The 14,224-nt window shown below is 55.4% G+C and overlaps 4 protein-coding genes across 4 annotated transcripts; 2 read left to right on the top strand and 2 right to left on the bottom strand.

Annotated features, from left to right (window-relative positions):
- Positions 1-612: 612 nt before the first annotated feature.
- On the bottom strand, positions 613-2,365 carry MONBRDRAFT_6709 (uncharacterized protein; the record flags this gene model as incomplete). Its single annotated transcript, XM_001744064.1, has 2 exons — positions 613-1,849; positions 2,163-2,365. 2 exons carry the CDS (start codon positions 2,363-2,365, stop codon positions 613-615), a joined length of 1,440 nt encoding a protein of 479 aa, XP_001744116.1.
- Positions 2,366-3,160: 795 nt separating this feature from the next.
- On the bottom strand, positions 3,161-4,111 carry MONBRDRAFT_6708 (uncharacterized protein; the record flags this gene model as incomplete). The annotated part of the gene is made up of 1 exon (XM_001744063.1): positions 3,161-4,111. One exon carries the CDS (start codon positions 4,109-4,111, stop codon positions 3,161-3,163), a length of 951 nt encoding a protein of 316 aa, XP_001744115.1.
- Positions 4,112-7,434: 3,323 nt separating this feature from the next.
- On the top strand, positions 7,435-8,104 carry MONBRDRAFT_15527 (uncharacterized protein; the record flags this gene model as incomplete). Its single annotated transcript, XM_001744254.1, has 3 exons — positions 7,435-7,717; positions 7,807-7,908; positions 8,013-8,104. Coding segments are annotated over 3 exons (477 nt in total), but the record flags the coding sequence as incomplete, so codon positions are not given.
- Positions 8,105-10,279: 2,175 nt separating this feature from the next.
- Positions 10,280-12,356, top strand: MONBRDRAFT_15550 (uncharacterized protein; the record flags this gene model as incomplete). Its single annotated transcript, XM_001744253.1, has 7 exons — positions 10,280-10,438; positions 10,608-10,670; positions 10,934-11,077; positions 11,148-11,256; positions 11,343-11,530; positions 11,883-12,005; positions 12,159-12,356. Coding segments are annotated over 7 exons (984 nt in total), but the record flags the coding sequence as incomplete, so codon positions are not given.
- Between the last annotated feature and the right edge of the window lie 1,868 nt (positions 12,357-14,224).

Here is a 14,224-nt window from a genome sequence, read left to right as displayed (position 1 = left end):
CTGTTTATATGTAATATTTTGACCCTCTTCACTCATCACAACAATGGGGTTGTGGTCTAGTGGTATGATTTCCGCTTAGGGTGCGGAAGGTCCCGGGTTCAATTCCCGGCAACCCCCTTGATTCTTTTTCCTCTTCTTGATTATTTATTTGCTTACTTTTTTTTTTTCCAGGGCGCTCTATCTGACTGTCATTTATAAATTCTTTTAGCTGTCACGTTGAACAGCTTCAGCAGCATCAGGGGTTGTGGTCTAGTGGTATGATTTCCGCTTAGGGTGCGGAAGGTCCCGGGTTCAATTCCCGGCAACCCCCTGAGAATATGATTTTTTTTGGCTGGCTGGCATGGCATGTCACAGCCTTTGTTTTTTTGCGTGTGAATTACATGTAATTTTGACTTTGCGTCCACCAATGACCTCCCACACGCACCACGGAGCGACGCATTTCTACCATGTCCGAGTCACCTTTCTTCTTATGGGTTGCGCGTCGTGTGCGATGACTCTCGTCTTCTGTTGACATGTGACACGTGAAGATGGAGTCGAGGGATAAAGAATTCTGGGGACTCAAAGTCAACGCTTCAATTGGTCAGGCGGGTCGCCGCATGCGTAGGAGCTTCATCAGTCGAACATGTGAAGGTTTAGAGACACATCTGATGACTGACTGTCCGACATTTCATTGTAGTTGGGGCGCTGAGCGGCGCTCGCACGTCGCGTGGTGCGCTTGGGTTTGCTACTCGCCGTTGCCGTAGGCCGGCGCGCAGTGCTTTGCTTTTTGCGTTTTGGGGATGGAAGCCCCGCGCCATGGGCGGTACGAGGCGACTTGCGTGCGGCTCCGCCCACGGGTGCCCCGGTTCGACGCCCCACTGCAAGGCGCGACCGCTTCGGGGTGGTGGCTGTCGAAGTGTGGATGGCGCCCGGCCACGCGCTCCCCTCGACCGCCTCGTCCCCCTGGTCCTCTTCGCATTGGCTGACGCTGTCGTCGTCGTCGTCGTCGTCGTTGCTGCTGCTGTCGCTGTCGCTTTGGCTATCGCTGTCGCTGTCGCTCTCCGTGCGTGTCGTCCCTTTCCTTCGCGACGTGTGTCGACGGCGGCGATGCTGCTTGAGTGGAGGTGGTGAGTCGGGGCGACCGCCGACGCGAGCCCATAATTCATCCGTGTCAGCACTTTCCTCACTGCTCGACCGGGCAGCATCTCCAAGCCTCCGCTCCATCGAGGCTTGTAGCCGTGCCGTTGCACCGTCCACCGCTGCGAATAGACGAAATATACTCATGCGTGACTCATGCGGCCGCGCACTGGGTTGCACGTCTGCGGCGATGCCTGGGCTTGTGCCGCGGTCCGGGGCATCAGAGCCCGACGATTCAAACCCCTCCCAGTGTGAATCGATCTCCTCTGGGTTCTGCGACTCCAGGTCAACGGGGTCAAGCCCCAGAAGACTGGACACGGCGGCGCACCGCCCCGTGTGCCGGTTGCTAGTCTCTTGGAGAGGGGCAGGTACCCGCTTTGCCAGTTGCACAGCGCTGTTCACGTCCACGGCCGTCACCCGAACAGCCCGACTCGTTTGATTCGGCTGGTCGTGTCGGCGTTGCCATAGTCGTTGACGTCGCGATAGCCCGAGCACGGCTGCGTCTCGGGCTCGGATGCGGATCCAATGTCGTGCTAGCAGGTCTAGTCGCTTGTATGTGACCATGGCAAGTGCAAAGTCTGAGGGCGCTGGGAGCTCTGTGTTGTGGTGTGCTGTACTGCTGTCGCCTGGCGTGGTTGCGGCTATCGGGACTGGTGGCGTTTCAGCTGCAACGTCGACGGTCTCGGCTGCGTCCCCGGCTGGGCTCTTATTGAGTACTTCTCTCATAAAGGTGCTGCCAACACAACATAACATACAGCATGAGATTGTGTGTGCTTCTTGTGCGCGTGTGAATGCGGCAGCGAGTGAGTGCCTGTGCGCACCAGCCGCGATGGGGCGGGAGAGGCGCATGTTGGATGCTTGAAAGACAGCGATGACGAGGGTCCTACCGTCTGGCCTGTGCCACGAGGGCAGATGCATTCAAAATCTGAGGGTACCGGGCGTGGTGGGAGGGATTGATGTGGCGATAATAGGATTTGTAGTCCCAAGGTGTGTTGTCGGACGCAGCAACATCCTAGATGTTGGGGGCACCCGTGGCGCATGTGCACCTCTGGGTGAGCTGTGAGCTGGCGGCTGCACGGCCCTTGACGCGGGGGAAGTGACGCACTGTTGCAAAGAGATGTGAGCCTGCCGCTTCATCCTGCTGACTGTGCGCCTTGACAGCTGCCCCGGGCCTGTAGGCTAGCCCAGGTAGTTCCTGCGCCAACTCCTTGTATCGTTGATGAGCCTGCTCCGTATAGTCTGCCGCCATTGCACGTGAGAGTATCGCGTAGGGATGACAGCAGTTGTTCGTCTTCCAACCATGCCTTGGACACACTCACCGCGCTGGACCAGCTCGTCAAGCTCGCTCCTGGTCCTCGCCTTTGTCATGCTGCTGCTGCTACTACTGCTGCTGCGTTCACAGAGCCCGGAATGCCGGCTGCCCCGACAGACGACCTCGTGTTACCTCGCTGTGTGTGCGAAAAAAAACAAATGAATTGTCTGACGTTGTTTTCGCTGTATTTTTGCTGCATTTTTGCTGATTTTTTGCTGTATTTTTGCTGGTTTTTTTTTTTTTTTTTACGATGTGTCTTTTGCTGCTCGCTTGTGTTAATTGTGCTCGATCTCTTCTGTGTCACCTCGTGTGTCTTCGGCGTGCGCGTGTGTGTGTGTGTGCGTGTGTGCTGGCTTTTGCTTCTAACCGTTGTAGTATGTACTACATTTGGGTCGTCAAGCGACCAACGTTGGCTTGAAAAAAACCCTGGCTCGTCTCGTCTTGATTCGACTTGCTGTGGCTCAACTCCAGCTATCGTCAAGTGAAGCGACTCTTGTCTGGTACTTTTCACGATTTTGGGCTCGTACTCGTACACGGCACTGCTGTTGTTGTCGTCGTTACATGTCTATGACAACAAAGAAACCCAACCCCACGGCTTACGGATACAGTAACACACGACGCCCGGCCATCGACCCCCAACAACAATCAACACAATACTCGGTACCAATTCTCGACTCAATTTCAATCATGATCAGCGGCATTGACAGGTGGAAGTCAACGCTCCAGCGCTCCCTAATACTTGCCATGAGCAAAGCGACTTTGGAAAGACGAGGCCTTGGCAATCATCTGTCGTTGTTTGTCGGCACTGATGCGGGTACCGTGCAAATCTACATCTGGATCGAACCGACGGCGGCCAGCTGGTTTAGAACCACTGGTCTCCTGTTGCTTGGCACGTTTTGCCTTGTGCATGTCAACCAACGACTGTCCGCGATGCTTCTCGTTGTATGCCTGCACTACCCGGGCGGCTTCCTGTTGCTGCTGTGCGGCGCGCACGGTTGGCTGCGGCGCAGGACCCTTGGAAGGCGGTTGCGGGGTAGGTGCTTCACTGCCTGGCTGCGCACTCGAGGGCGCCCGGGCCCAGCTCTGATCCACCTGACCAGCGCCGTATGACTGCCGGAAGGAGCGGTTGTCCATGCCAAAGTTCTTGCGGTAGGCTTCAGGTAGTTCGGTCATCCAGCTCTCCCGCTCGGTGGCAACAGGGCGGTTAAGACCCAGGAGGGTGTCCTTCTGCTGCTTCGCGCGACGTTCAAAGTCAGCCAAAACCGTTGCGTGGTCGCTGGCCTCGGCGTCACCTGGGGCCTGCGGCATCGGCCCAATGTCATCGTCGTCCGAATCCGAATCCTCATCTGGGCGCGACACAGGACCGGCATCTCCGCCAGTTGTATCGGCGTTGACTGGTGGCCGGGCCGGACCAGCGACGGGGCGCCGGTCCAATTCAGGAACAGCAGTTCGGACAAACCCCGGTGGTAGGCTTGGTCCGGCCACAGCGGCGGGACCATCATCAACAGCACTGTGTGAAGCACCTGGTGTGTCTCGGTCACTCACGTCAGCATCACGACGAGTCTGCAAATGGGGTGGTAGTGCCGGGCCTGCCACGCTTGGCGCTGCTTCCTTGGCCTCAGCCTCTTGCTGGCGTTGCCGTGCGAGGTGCGGCGGCAATGCGGGCCCTTGTCGAGCCGCCATTCTCCAGTCCTTATGTCCCTTACTCTTGTCGAGGAAAAAAATAAAAATCAAGAGAGAGAGAGACAGAGACCGAGAGAGAGAGAGAGAGACAGAGAGAGAGAGACAGAGAGAGAGAGAGAGACAGAGAGAGAGAATGAATTGGTACAGAGAGAGAGAGAGAGAGAGACGGAGTGAGGGGAATGAATTGGTTCAGAGGCAACTGCAAAGGTACAGAGAGAGAGAGGGGCAATTGTCAGACACACACATGCAAGCAGAGCAGAGAGCAAAATCAGAATCAGCACACACACACGAGTTGCGGAGCTCGATCGGTGCACCTCTGGCGGTATCCACGGCCCACCGCCCCGTATTCGCAGCGCACACTGCCTACTGGTCGCTGCAAGATCATGGCTGGCGGGGCTGGGTGGTATGTGCAGATGTTGAAGTGATGTGCTCGCCGACGGCTGGTGGTGCGAGAAACCAAATAGGACGATCGCAGCATACCCGTCAAAGTCCATGCAGTGACATGTGAAGTGGATAGACGAGATGGATGATTAGCTCAGTGAGAAGTTGATTGGTCCGTCTGCCGGTGCCGTCGTGGCCACAAGGCCGTGTCAAGGAGCTGGTCAAACAGCTCTGATTGGCAAACGAGGGTGATATCGTCGGTGTGGTGGCTGTCGTCGCAACAAGAGTATCGGCGAGCGCGGCCCAGAGTGGTTCAATCAAAGCAGGCAAGCACCGACCCGACACCATGCCTGACTTTGTGGCCATGTACTGGTGCCGCAGCAGCAACAGCTCAGCGCATCTGGGCATGGAACATGATGGTCACATTGCCTTCCGGCCTCCGGGCGAGAGCAATCCCTGCAGCAGAGTCACCCTCTACACAGGATTCCCCATTCATCTGCTTCTGCTTTTCTACCTCTTTTTCTTCGCCAACTTCGACCCCTCGGCGCGCCTCTTTCGCCCGGGTCACCTCAGCTTACGACTCTGGTCGCTCCGATGCTGCTTGCTCATAACGGCTGCTGCCCAGATGGGCATCGCGGTCAGCGTCGCCTGGGATGGCCACACATACACACGGGTGGCCCATGTTGTCACTGGGATCACCATTGCCGCCTCTTGGATGCAGATGCTGCTCAGCCTACGCTATGGCTGGTCCAGAGGGCTGCGGCGTCTACTACTGCTCGCGTGGACAGCCTTGCTGACCCTCAGCGCCTACGCCGTGTACGATGAGTATGCTCGAGGGCCCATCGATCGTGCCGACCTCATTGTTCCAGCCGTCGAATGCCTACTCCTCATTGTTTCCATCATTACGCTCATTGCCGCCCTCTTCGTACTTCGAGCTCGCCGGCTATACCTCCAAAAAGAAACTTCAGACCCCTTCCAGTACCTCACCGCCCGTGTCCACTCCCGTCGCGCCAATCATCCGTCACATCCTTCAGTAGCAAGCTCTATCAATGCAGATACCGAGACCACCCCCCTCATCAAGGATTACGATCTCCCTACTGGTACGGTCATACACACGTGCCCCCCAGGCCTGGCTACAGCTGCAGCTGACAATGCACAATTCACATCGACTCCTCCTCACGCTCGCACTGCTGCACTACTTCAGGTCGCACGCACCCGCGCACCAGCGTGGATGCGATGAACTCGGACCATATTCTGGCATATGACCTACTCTCCTCTGAAAGGGGACTCTCCGAGTCGTGTCCTCCAGACATGGCCGAGCGATCGCCTGAAGAAACCAGCAGCCTCGGCGCTCGCCTCATGTACACTTGGCTGTGGCCACTCTTGCACACCGCATTCAAGCACCGTGCCGTTACGGTGGCCGACCTTCCTCCTGTGGCTTTGGTGGATCATGCTCGATACATTGGGCATCGACTCCACGACCAATGGAAACGTATCCACTCCCATGTCAATGCCAGCGCCCTCTACAGCGTCCTTCTCGGACTCTTCTGGCAGACCTTTTTCTTGTCGGCTGTCATGGTCCTGCTCAGCACTTGCATCAGTTTTGGAGTCCCTCTCGTGACGGAATCTCTCCTTGATGTCATCGAGCGCCTGCCCAACGAAAAGGATGACCACGAAGCCCACAGCCGCGATCTCACCAAAGCTTATGTGCTCGCCGTTGCCCTTTTCTTTTGCACGGCCGGGCAGGCGCTGCTTGAGCAACAGTTCTGGGGCGTGGGTATGCGATGCTGCCTTCACACCAAAGCAGCGCTCATGCAACAAGTGTACGAACACGTGCGCCGGCACAGCCGTACCGTCTTGGCTGAATTCTCCCCTGGCCAGCTCACCAATCTGCTCATGATCGACGCGGCACGGATTTCGGATACCTACCTCATTCCGTCCTTTCATTGGGGTACCTGGTGCTCCCTTCTTATTCTTGGTACCGGCCTCTATTTTCTCAACATGCACCTTGGCTTTGCCATGTGGGTTGGCGTCGGCGTTTACGTCGTATCAGTGCCAGCCCTCGTTTGCATCATCGCCGGAATCAAAGTGAGGTGTTCCTGCTTCCTGTCGAGAACGAACCTGACACACACCAATGCTTAGCCTGTGATTGTCCGGGTCTCGGAAATTTCTACTCGGTCTCATTTTTGCACCACTTTGTTCATTTGCATTCTCCAATAGCGAGCGTCCGCACAAATTCAGGAGTGTCGTGATCGGCGCACGCGGCTCACACAACGGGCTCTTACTGCCAGTGCAGTGCTCAAGACCTTTTGCTGGGAAGCTTGGGCTGAACAACAGATTACAGCTGTCCGAGCAGAGGAATTGGCGCAGCAAAAGCGTAAACAAACACTCAATGCCGTGCTCAATTTCGTCATCAACTCGGGGCGCACACTCGCACCCACACTCTCTTTTCTGACGTATGCCTACACTCACGAAACGCCCCTCAGCGCGAGCACAGCCTTTACATGCTTGGCTTGGTACAACCTGCTCCGAAGACCCGTGTCATACTTGCCGTTTGCTATAACAAGCGCCATGGATGTCAAGGTCTCACTGGATCGCCTGTCCGTTCTCTTCAATACCAAGGTGAGCAGATATGCCGCTGTGCCCGCCCTTGCCTCCTGAGCAATGTGCCGTTGAGGTCTGATTCAATCATTCTGTCCTTCTTCAGACCGTGCCACAAGCGAGCTATTCCCACACATTACATGGAGCCGCTGCACCTGGGGGCATAGAGGTCACAGGTGCTGGCGTGAGTTACGGCGCCAAACAGTCGATTATCCTCAACAACCTCTCCTTCCAGGTTGGTCTGTCGAGCATGTATGACGCTTTCTCATCTTGTTCTCTTTCAGGGCACGTCCAACCCGTTGAGTGGGCGTGCTTGACCGCAAAATTGGGCTTGAACGCACATGTGCGCTCATCGACTGGATAATGTCTTTTGCGACGTACTGCAGGCCGAGCCTGGCTCCTTGGTGGTGGTCACAGGTCCAACCTCCGCCGGCAAATCAACCCTCTTGCAAACGCTCCTAGGCAACACGGTCGTGCGAGCGGGTCGAGTCCACGTGGCTGGTACCCTGGCATATGTGCCGCAGACGCCCTGGGTCACCGGCGAGTCAATCCGAGACAACATCCTTTTTGGTCGACCTTTGGACCCAATCCAGTACTCTGCCGTCCTGCATGCCTGTTGTCTGGGTGCGTGGCGTTGATGCGCAGGAATACCTCTACAACCGTGTTTGTAGCCGCTGCAGGGTCTCATCCTTATCTTGCTGCTCATGCACCAGATGCGGATATCAGGCAGCTGCCTCATGGTGACGCGACCTTGTTGGGTGAGGGTGGAGCGGCCGTCAGCGGCGGTCAAAAACAACGCATTGCGCTTGCGCGAGGTGAGTTCCTTGGGCGTTTATTTTGCCTTCTCATCTCAGCCATGCTCTTAAACGGGATTCAAACGAGAACTTACCAATGATTTTGAACACGCCATGTGGTCAAGTCCTTTACGCCAAGCGACAGATTATTTGTCTGGATGATGTGCTGGCCAGCCTGGATGCTCGCGTCTCCGCGCAGGTCTTTGAGCGTGCCATCCTTCACCATCTTGCAGACAGTACGCGAGTGCTGGTTTCGCATTCGCGTCAGGTTCTCCAGTCACCCCACGTCTCCTTGATTGTGGTGTTGGACGCCACGGGCAACATGGTGGCCCAAGGCACATACGATCAACTTGCTTCATTGGGCATTTGGGCCAGTTATCCCGACCTCACTTCCGGCACAGAGACGGAGGCGGAGGCGGAGGCCGACCTGGAAAATGACATACCGCTGGAGACGGTGCGCGAAGACTCGAAAAGCACACACCGACTGGCGCATCGTTTCGCGACCGCCGGTGCCAAGAGCCCCATCTCCTCACGGGCTTCGTCTCGGCGATCGCATTCTCGTCTTATTCGGCGTCGCCGCCACACCCACACGCACAATGCGGCATTGGAACCCGTGTCTAATACCCGCCACGACTCTGACATTGATGCTGTTGAAGTTCATTTGTTGCGCTCGGGTCGTGATCGTAACCTTAGTTGGGTCGTTGTGGATTACGAGGTGATGTTTTTGCCTGCAGGCCACGTTTGCGCTGCTGGTGGCTCAAGTCATCCTTTGTCACGAAGCGAAGCGCCTTTCCAATCTCACAGTGTATCTGCGTGCCCGACTGAACAGGACCTCAACGACACTGACGACGATCAGGCCACGGCGAGGACAGGCGATGTTGCTTCTGAAGCGTCTGAAACAGGGCAAATTGCATGGCAAACTGTGAAGGGGTGAGTCGCCGCGCCACATGTCTTTGTATTGCTTTCGTTGGGCGTTTGTGCTCAGAACTGACACTTGATGTGCAGTTATTTTGGCCACTACGGCTCGCGCGTCTTTGCAGCTGCAGTGATCATGGCCTTGCTTGCTTATCCAGCGGGCAATGTAGTGAACAATTGGTGGCTATCTGTGTGGGTGTCGGACACGGCACTGCAGCACTCCGAGGTACGTGCTGGCGAGTGGGCAGGTATCAAGCTTTCTGCCTCGCCGATGCTTAGAAACCGTAACGAAATTTGCTATCTTTGTTGTTGCATTAACCTGTTTCAATGACCGATCGGCAGTTTTATTATGTGAATGTTTACTTGGCCACTGGCGTGGGACTTTGTCTGACCAACTTGGCACGCAGTCTGCTTTTTGTACGAGGAACCATCAACGTACGTGTACAGGGAGCTTGCTTCCAGCCTTTCTTTTTCTGCACATCAAAAGAAATGCCCCAAGGCACGCTGCTGATTTCACTCAGTCAGCTCAAGCATGTACTGATTGAAGCCATCGTCCACGTTTTGCATAGGCATCGCGACGAGTACACGACGAACTTGTCCGTCGCGTGCTATGGTTTCCCATGTTATTTTTCATCAAAACGCCTGTGGTAAGGCGGGCCGAGTCATTGCTTGTCTGTGAACGAGAAGATTTTCTCATAGGTCACACAACCTTCCATAGGGCCAGATCTTGAATCGTTTTCTCAAGGATATTCTTGCCATTGACGAAGCGGTATGGTCATCAGACAGGGAACATGATACGAATGATTGTCATCTCGACTGAACTCGCTCTCAGAGCAAATTATCTCATCAGCGCGCGATGCTTCATTCTTCTAGGTGCCCAATGTACTCAATTACCTTTCTCAGACGGCTCTGAATCTCCTGGCCACGCTGGTTGTGGTAGCATGGACCGCGCCTAGCGTTTTAGGGCTGGTACTTGTCTTGGCCTGGCCTTTTTACTACATTGCACAGCACTATCGGTCTGTTGGGTCGCGTGATGGTTATGGTGCTTCATGTGGGGAAAGGACTATACTTTTTGACTTCTTTCAAGCAAAGGTTCTTTGGGGGAGGGCATCAAAATGCGCACTGAGACGGGGAAGACGACCATGTCTGCCGAGCGCATGGGCTCAATTGTTTGGCATCTAGGTGGACGGCTCGTGACTTGAGGCGCATGGAGTCTGTATCAAGAACGCCCATTATCAATAACTTTACTCAGTTTCTGTCAGGATTGCCCGTGATCAAGGCTTTGGACATGCACGTGGGTGACAGTGCCTCGGTGATATGGGCTCGCCATGGGCGTCCTGTTCTCTCACGGGTCGCTGTTTGTTCTTCCACCCTTTAGGCTACGTTTCAGCGAGAACATGTCTTGCACATCAATCAGAATACCAAATGTGCCTGGCACAACTGGGCCGTCACTCAATGGGTGACTGTGTGGCTGGAGCTTGTGGGGAGCGTGGTTGTGCTAGGCACGTCGGTCTTGGCCGTGTATGCCACCAGCCAGGGGCTGCTGAGTGCCGGTCGCGTCGGCCTGGCTCTGACCTACGTGACGCAGCTGCCAGGAATGTTGGGCTGGTTTCTTAAAGAGGTGGCTCAGACAGAGGTACGGTCGACACTATATTTGGCATTTACTAGTTGCGGTGCTGGCGCCCGATCCATGCACCTCACGAGAGCGAGACAATGTGCCTTTCAACGCTGATCCCTGCTCCACCACCAACTTGTGAAGAAGCACCATGTATGTACAATCGGACTGACACTTGCTTTGTTCTCAGATTGAGCTTGTTGCTGTTGAGCGGGCGTGGCAATACTTGGACGAGCCCACCGAAAATGATGAGGTTGGCTTTCCAATTTGCTGCGCGATCTGATGTTCCTGCTTTGCGGGCTTGGGCTTTCACCATTGACTTTTCTGACTGGAATGTGGGGCCATAGGGCGAAAGTGAGCGACGCCAATGGCTGCGCACAGCCCAGGCTGCGTCCAGCGTGCGAGTTTATCAAGCACATCGTGCAGCCCGTCAATTGGCCTTGGAGGTTTGTGCCGCTGCTGATGTGCTGCTGGCACCAGGGTCAGGGTTGGGGCCAGGGCAAGCACCAATTTGAGACGCATCTTTGCCCTACCCTATTGTACTCAACTTCTTTTTTTGACACGTCAACGATGCAGTTTCGAGAGGTTGTTTTGCGTTATAGCTCTGTTCTTCCACCTGTTTTGAAGGGTATCAGCGTGGTTGTCCCACCTGGCAAAAAGGTTGGAGAATTGTGGTCTTATGGTTTGTCAGCCATCTATGGCTCGTGTTCTCATGTTGCATGCTCGTCAGGTTCTGTGTGTTGGACGAACAGGGGCAGGCAAATCATCGCTATTCTCGACCCTTTTGCGCTTTCACCCTTTTGAGGGTCATATTCGCGTGGGCGATCTCGACATTTGCGGTTTGTGGATTTTTGGCATTGTAGGCAAACCGGTCGCTGCAATAAGGCGTAGAGCCCAGGGCTTACACTGTCTTCCTGTTGCAAAGATCTGATGCTGGTGCAGCTACGGCACTTGGTGCATCTGATTCCTCAACGCCCCATGTTGTTTGGAAAAACTGTTCGTGAAATTTTGATGGGCCCAGCTGATGCCACACTGACTAGTGGCGTTCCTCAAGGTGATTTTCGAACATGCACGTTTCCACATGTCAGCCGCATGCAAGGCAGTCGAACTGCCGTAACTTGATGTCTCTGGTGTGTGTGTGTGTGTGTGTGTGTGTGTGTGTGTGTGTGTGGAACAGGGCGCGGGCTAGCATTGGACGATCTGAGCGACATGCTGGGCACCAAGGTGCCGGAGAGTGAGGTCACAAGTGTTGCACGGCTGTGGGCAATCCTCGAACAAGTGGGCATGGCGCACGCTATCCGGTTGTTGGACAGGCAGCTGGATACGGAGCTCGTTGAGGTAGGTCCGGCCGCTGAGGCTACAGGCTTTTTTTTGTTGTGGTTATTTGCGGTGGCGCGCATGCTGCTTCTGGCTTCTGGGGTGATCAGAGCTCAATGCTTGAGGGACCGGCCCTCTGCAACCCTAGACGGGTGAGCTCTTCAGTGCTGGCGAGCAACAGCTTCTTTGCTTGGCGCGTGCCTTGTACAACCCGGCGCCTGTCTTACTATGTGATGAAATCACGTCTACCCTCGACGAATCATCGGATCGTGTACGTATTGACTGCATGTTTTAAATGCATGGTGATTGGGACACTAGCAAGAAGCTTCTTGTCGTCGCAAAGGCGAAGCATTTTGTTGTTTCCGCGCCAGGAAAGGCGAGTCATGATGTCTGACGGCGTGTGTTGTATTTGTCTCGCTGATAGCTGGTGCATGACATCTTGTTTGGGATGGAAAGCACTGTGCTCAGCATTGCACACAATTTGCACAATGCCATGCGCTACGACTTGGTGATGGTGCTGGAGGACGGACGAGTGGCAGAGTTTGATGCACCGGCTGCGCTGGTGCAGCGGCCGTCGTCACGCTTTGCAAGTCTATTGTCGGCTGCAGGTCGCCATACTTGATCTGCCCACGTAGAAGGCGTTGTTCTTTGAAGGCTTGAAGGTGGCGCATTTATGCATCGCCGCGAACGAAATGAATTAGTTAGGAAGAAGCACGGCTTTGTGCCTCAATCATCAGCCCACCTGAATGTCACCGCTAACAAGTTAGCAAACAAGCAATCCGTCTTCAAGCGGATATGGAGAGACCACCGTCTAGCGTCACTGTCTCCCCAGTCATGTACGGTGTCCGCATCATCATCTGTAGCAATTAAATCGGACTCTTCGTCAGCGAGCGAGAGGCGCGTGTACAGGCAGCGCATAGGGATACGGGATCTGTGTACCTCTAGCACGGGTATGATGTCTTCTGGCTGACCCAGGCGCTTGAGAGGCACGGCGGTAGCGATCGCTGTTCGGTCCAAATGAGCGGTCATGTCCGTTTCTATGTCGGCCAAAGGGCAGAAGCCTGAGCGAAGCCTGTAGACTTGCAATGTCAAAGAGAGAAAACGACATTTTCTGGTAGGATGCAAGCACACACCAAGAAATCCAGGTGCTATACAATTAACTCGGACACCACTTCGCGCTGCCTCAAGGGCAGCCACTCGGGTAAATGCCTCCAAGCCTAGTCATTGAGCCGACATTGATAAGCGTGCATACAAAGAAAGATCAGCACACAAAAAAGAAGAGACTTACCAGCCTTGGAGGCGGCATAAATGCTCTGACCCACTCGGGCATGACGAGCCGCACAGCTGGAGATGTTAACGACGAGGCCATCTAGTATAAGACGATGGGGTGAGCTTTGAGCAGGCGCACAATCTTGATCTGTTGGCCGAGGCATGCGCGAGGGCGTGACTTTGACGGGGGCGACTTGGACGAGCAAGCCCATGAAAAGGATACCAAAACGACGGGGACGGGGACAAGGCTGGTTAGACGACCTCACTTCGTAGGGGTTGCATCACGCGGAGGGCAGCTTGGGTGACGTGGATGGAGCCGCGCAGGTTGACGTCGAGTTGGGCCTGGATCTGCTCCTCTTGGGCACGGAGCAGCAAGGCATCGATGCTTATTCCTGCTGCCTGCACGACGACTTGTGGCGAGCTACCCAGCTGTGTCTTATGCTCCTAGAAACTCGTCGGTAGTGCCGAGGTCAGGTCGAGAGGGCTACCGCGGGAGGTGGCGAGTGTATGAGGGTGGTGCACTCACCTGAAAGGCCTGGCGTACTTGGGCTGGATCACAGATGTTGGCCGGTAAACCATGGACATGGTCACTGATTAAGCACCCCGGAGACTGTCAGTCTGCGGCTCGGGCGGATGCGCGCAAGGTGAAGGCAGCTCGGCATGGATACCTGTTGAGCCGGGCCAGGGCATGGTTGACGGTGGCGGTGCTTGTGCCTGCAACTGCGTGAATAGGGGGCAGCCACACAACGCCCGTGCCATGAGAGGTGGGGGACTGTAGCTAGTCTAGAGCATACCGATGAGCGGACGTACTTGTAACCCGGTGTCCTTGATCGACAAGCCAGCGCGCCAGTGCTAGAGAACGTGTTGCCATCACGAGGGTCTAGCGTGAGCACGGCGGGCGGGGGTAGCGGGCGCCTGGAAAATTGGGGTAGCTCAAGCAGCGGCGACTGTTTCAGACACAGTACCAAAACCAAGGCCACGCGTGCCCCCAAAGACAAGGGCGGAAGGCACCATGCCCGTCGCCCCTGTCGCTGCTGCGCGTGCTGCTGCTGCCACCGTCATCGCGCTCCTTCGTGTCCGCAGTCGCGTAAAATACACTCAACCCCTCCTAAGTAAAACCCAAAGACACACACACACACACACACACACACACACACACACACACACACACACACATGAAACCGTTGCACGTGAAGTGCCATTTTGAGGTTCAGGAGCAGC

Source organism: Monosiga brevicollis, genomic scaffold (assembly GCF_000002865.3).
Source record: "Monosiga brevicollis MX1 MONBRscaffold_5 genomic scaffold, whole genome shotgun sequence".
NCBI classification, from domain to species: Eukaryota; class Choanoflagellata; order Craspedida; family Salpingoecidae; genus Monosiga; species Monosiga brevicollis.
Note: the sequence above shows the minus strand (reverse complement) of the source record. Positions and strands in the feature narration are given on the sequence as shown.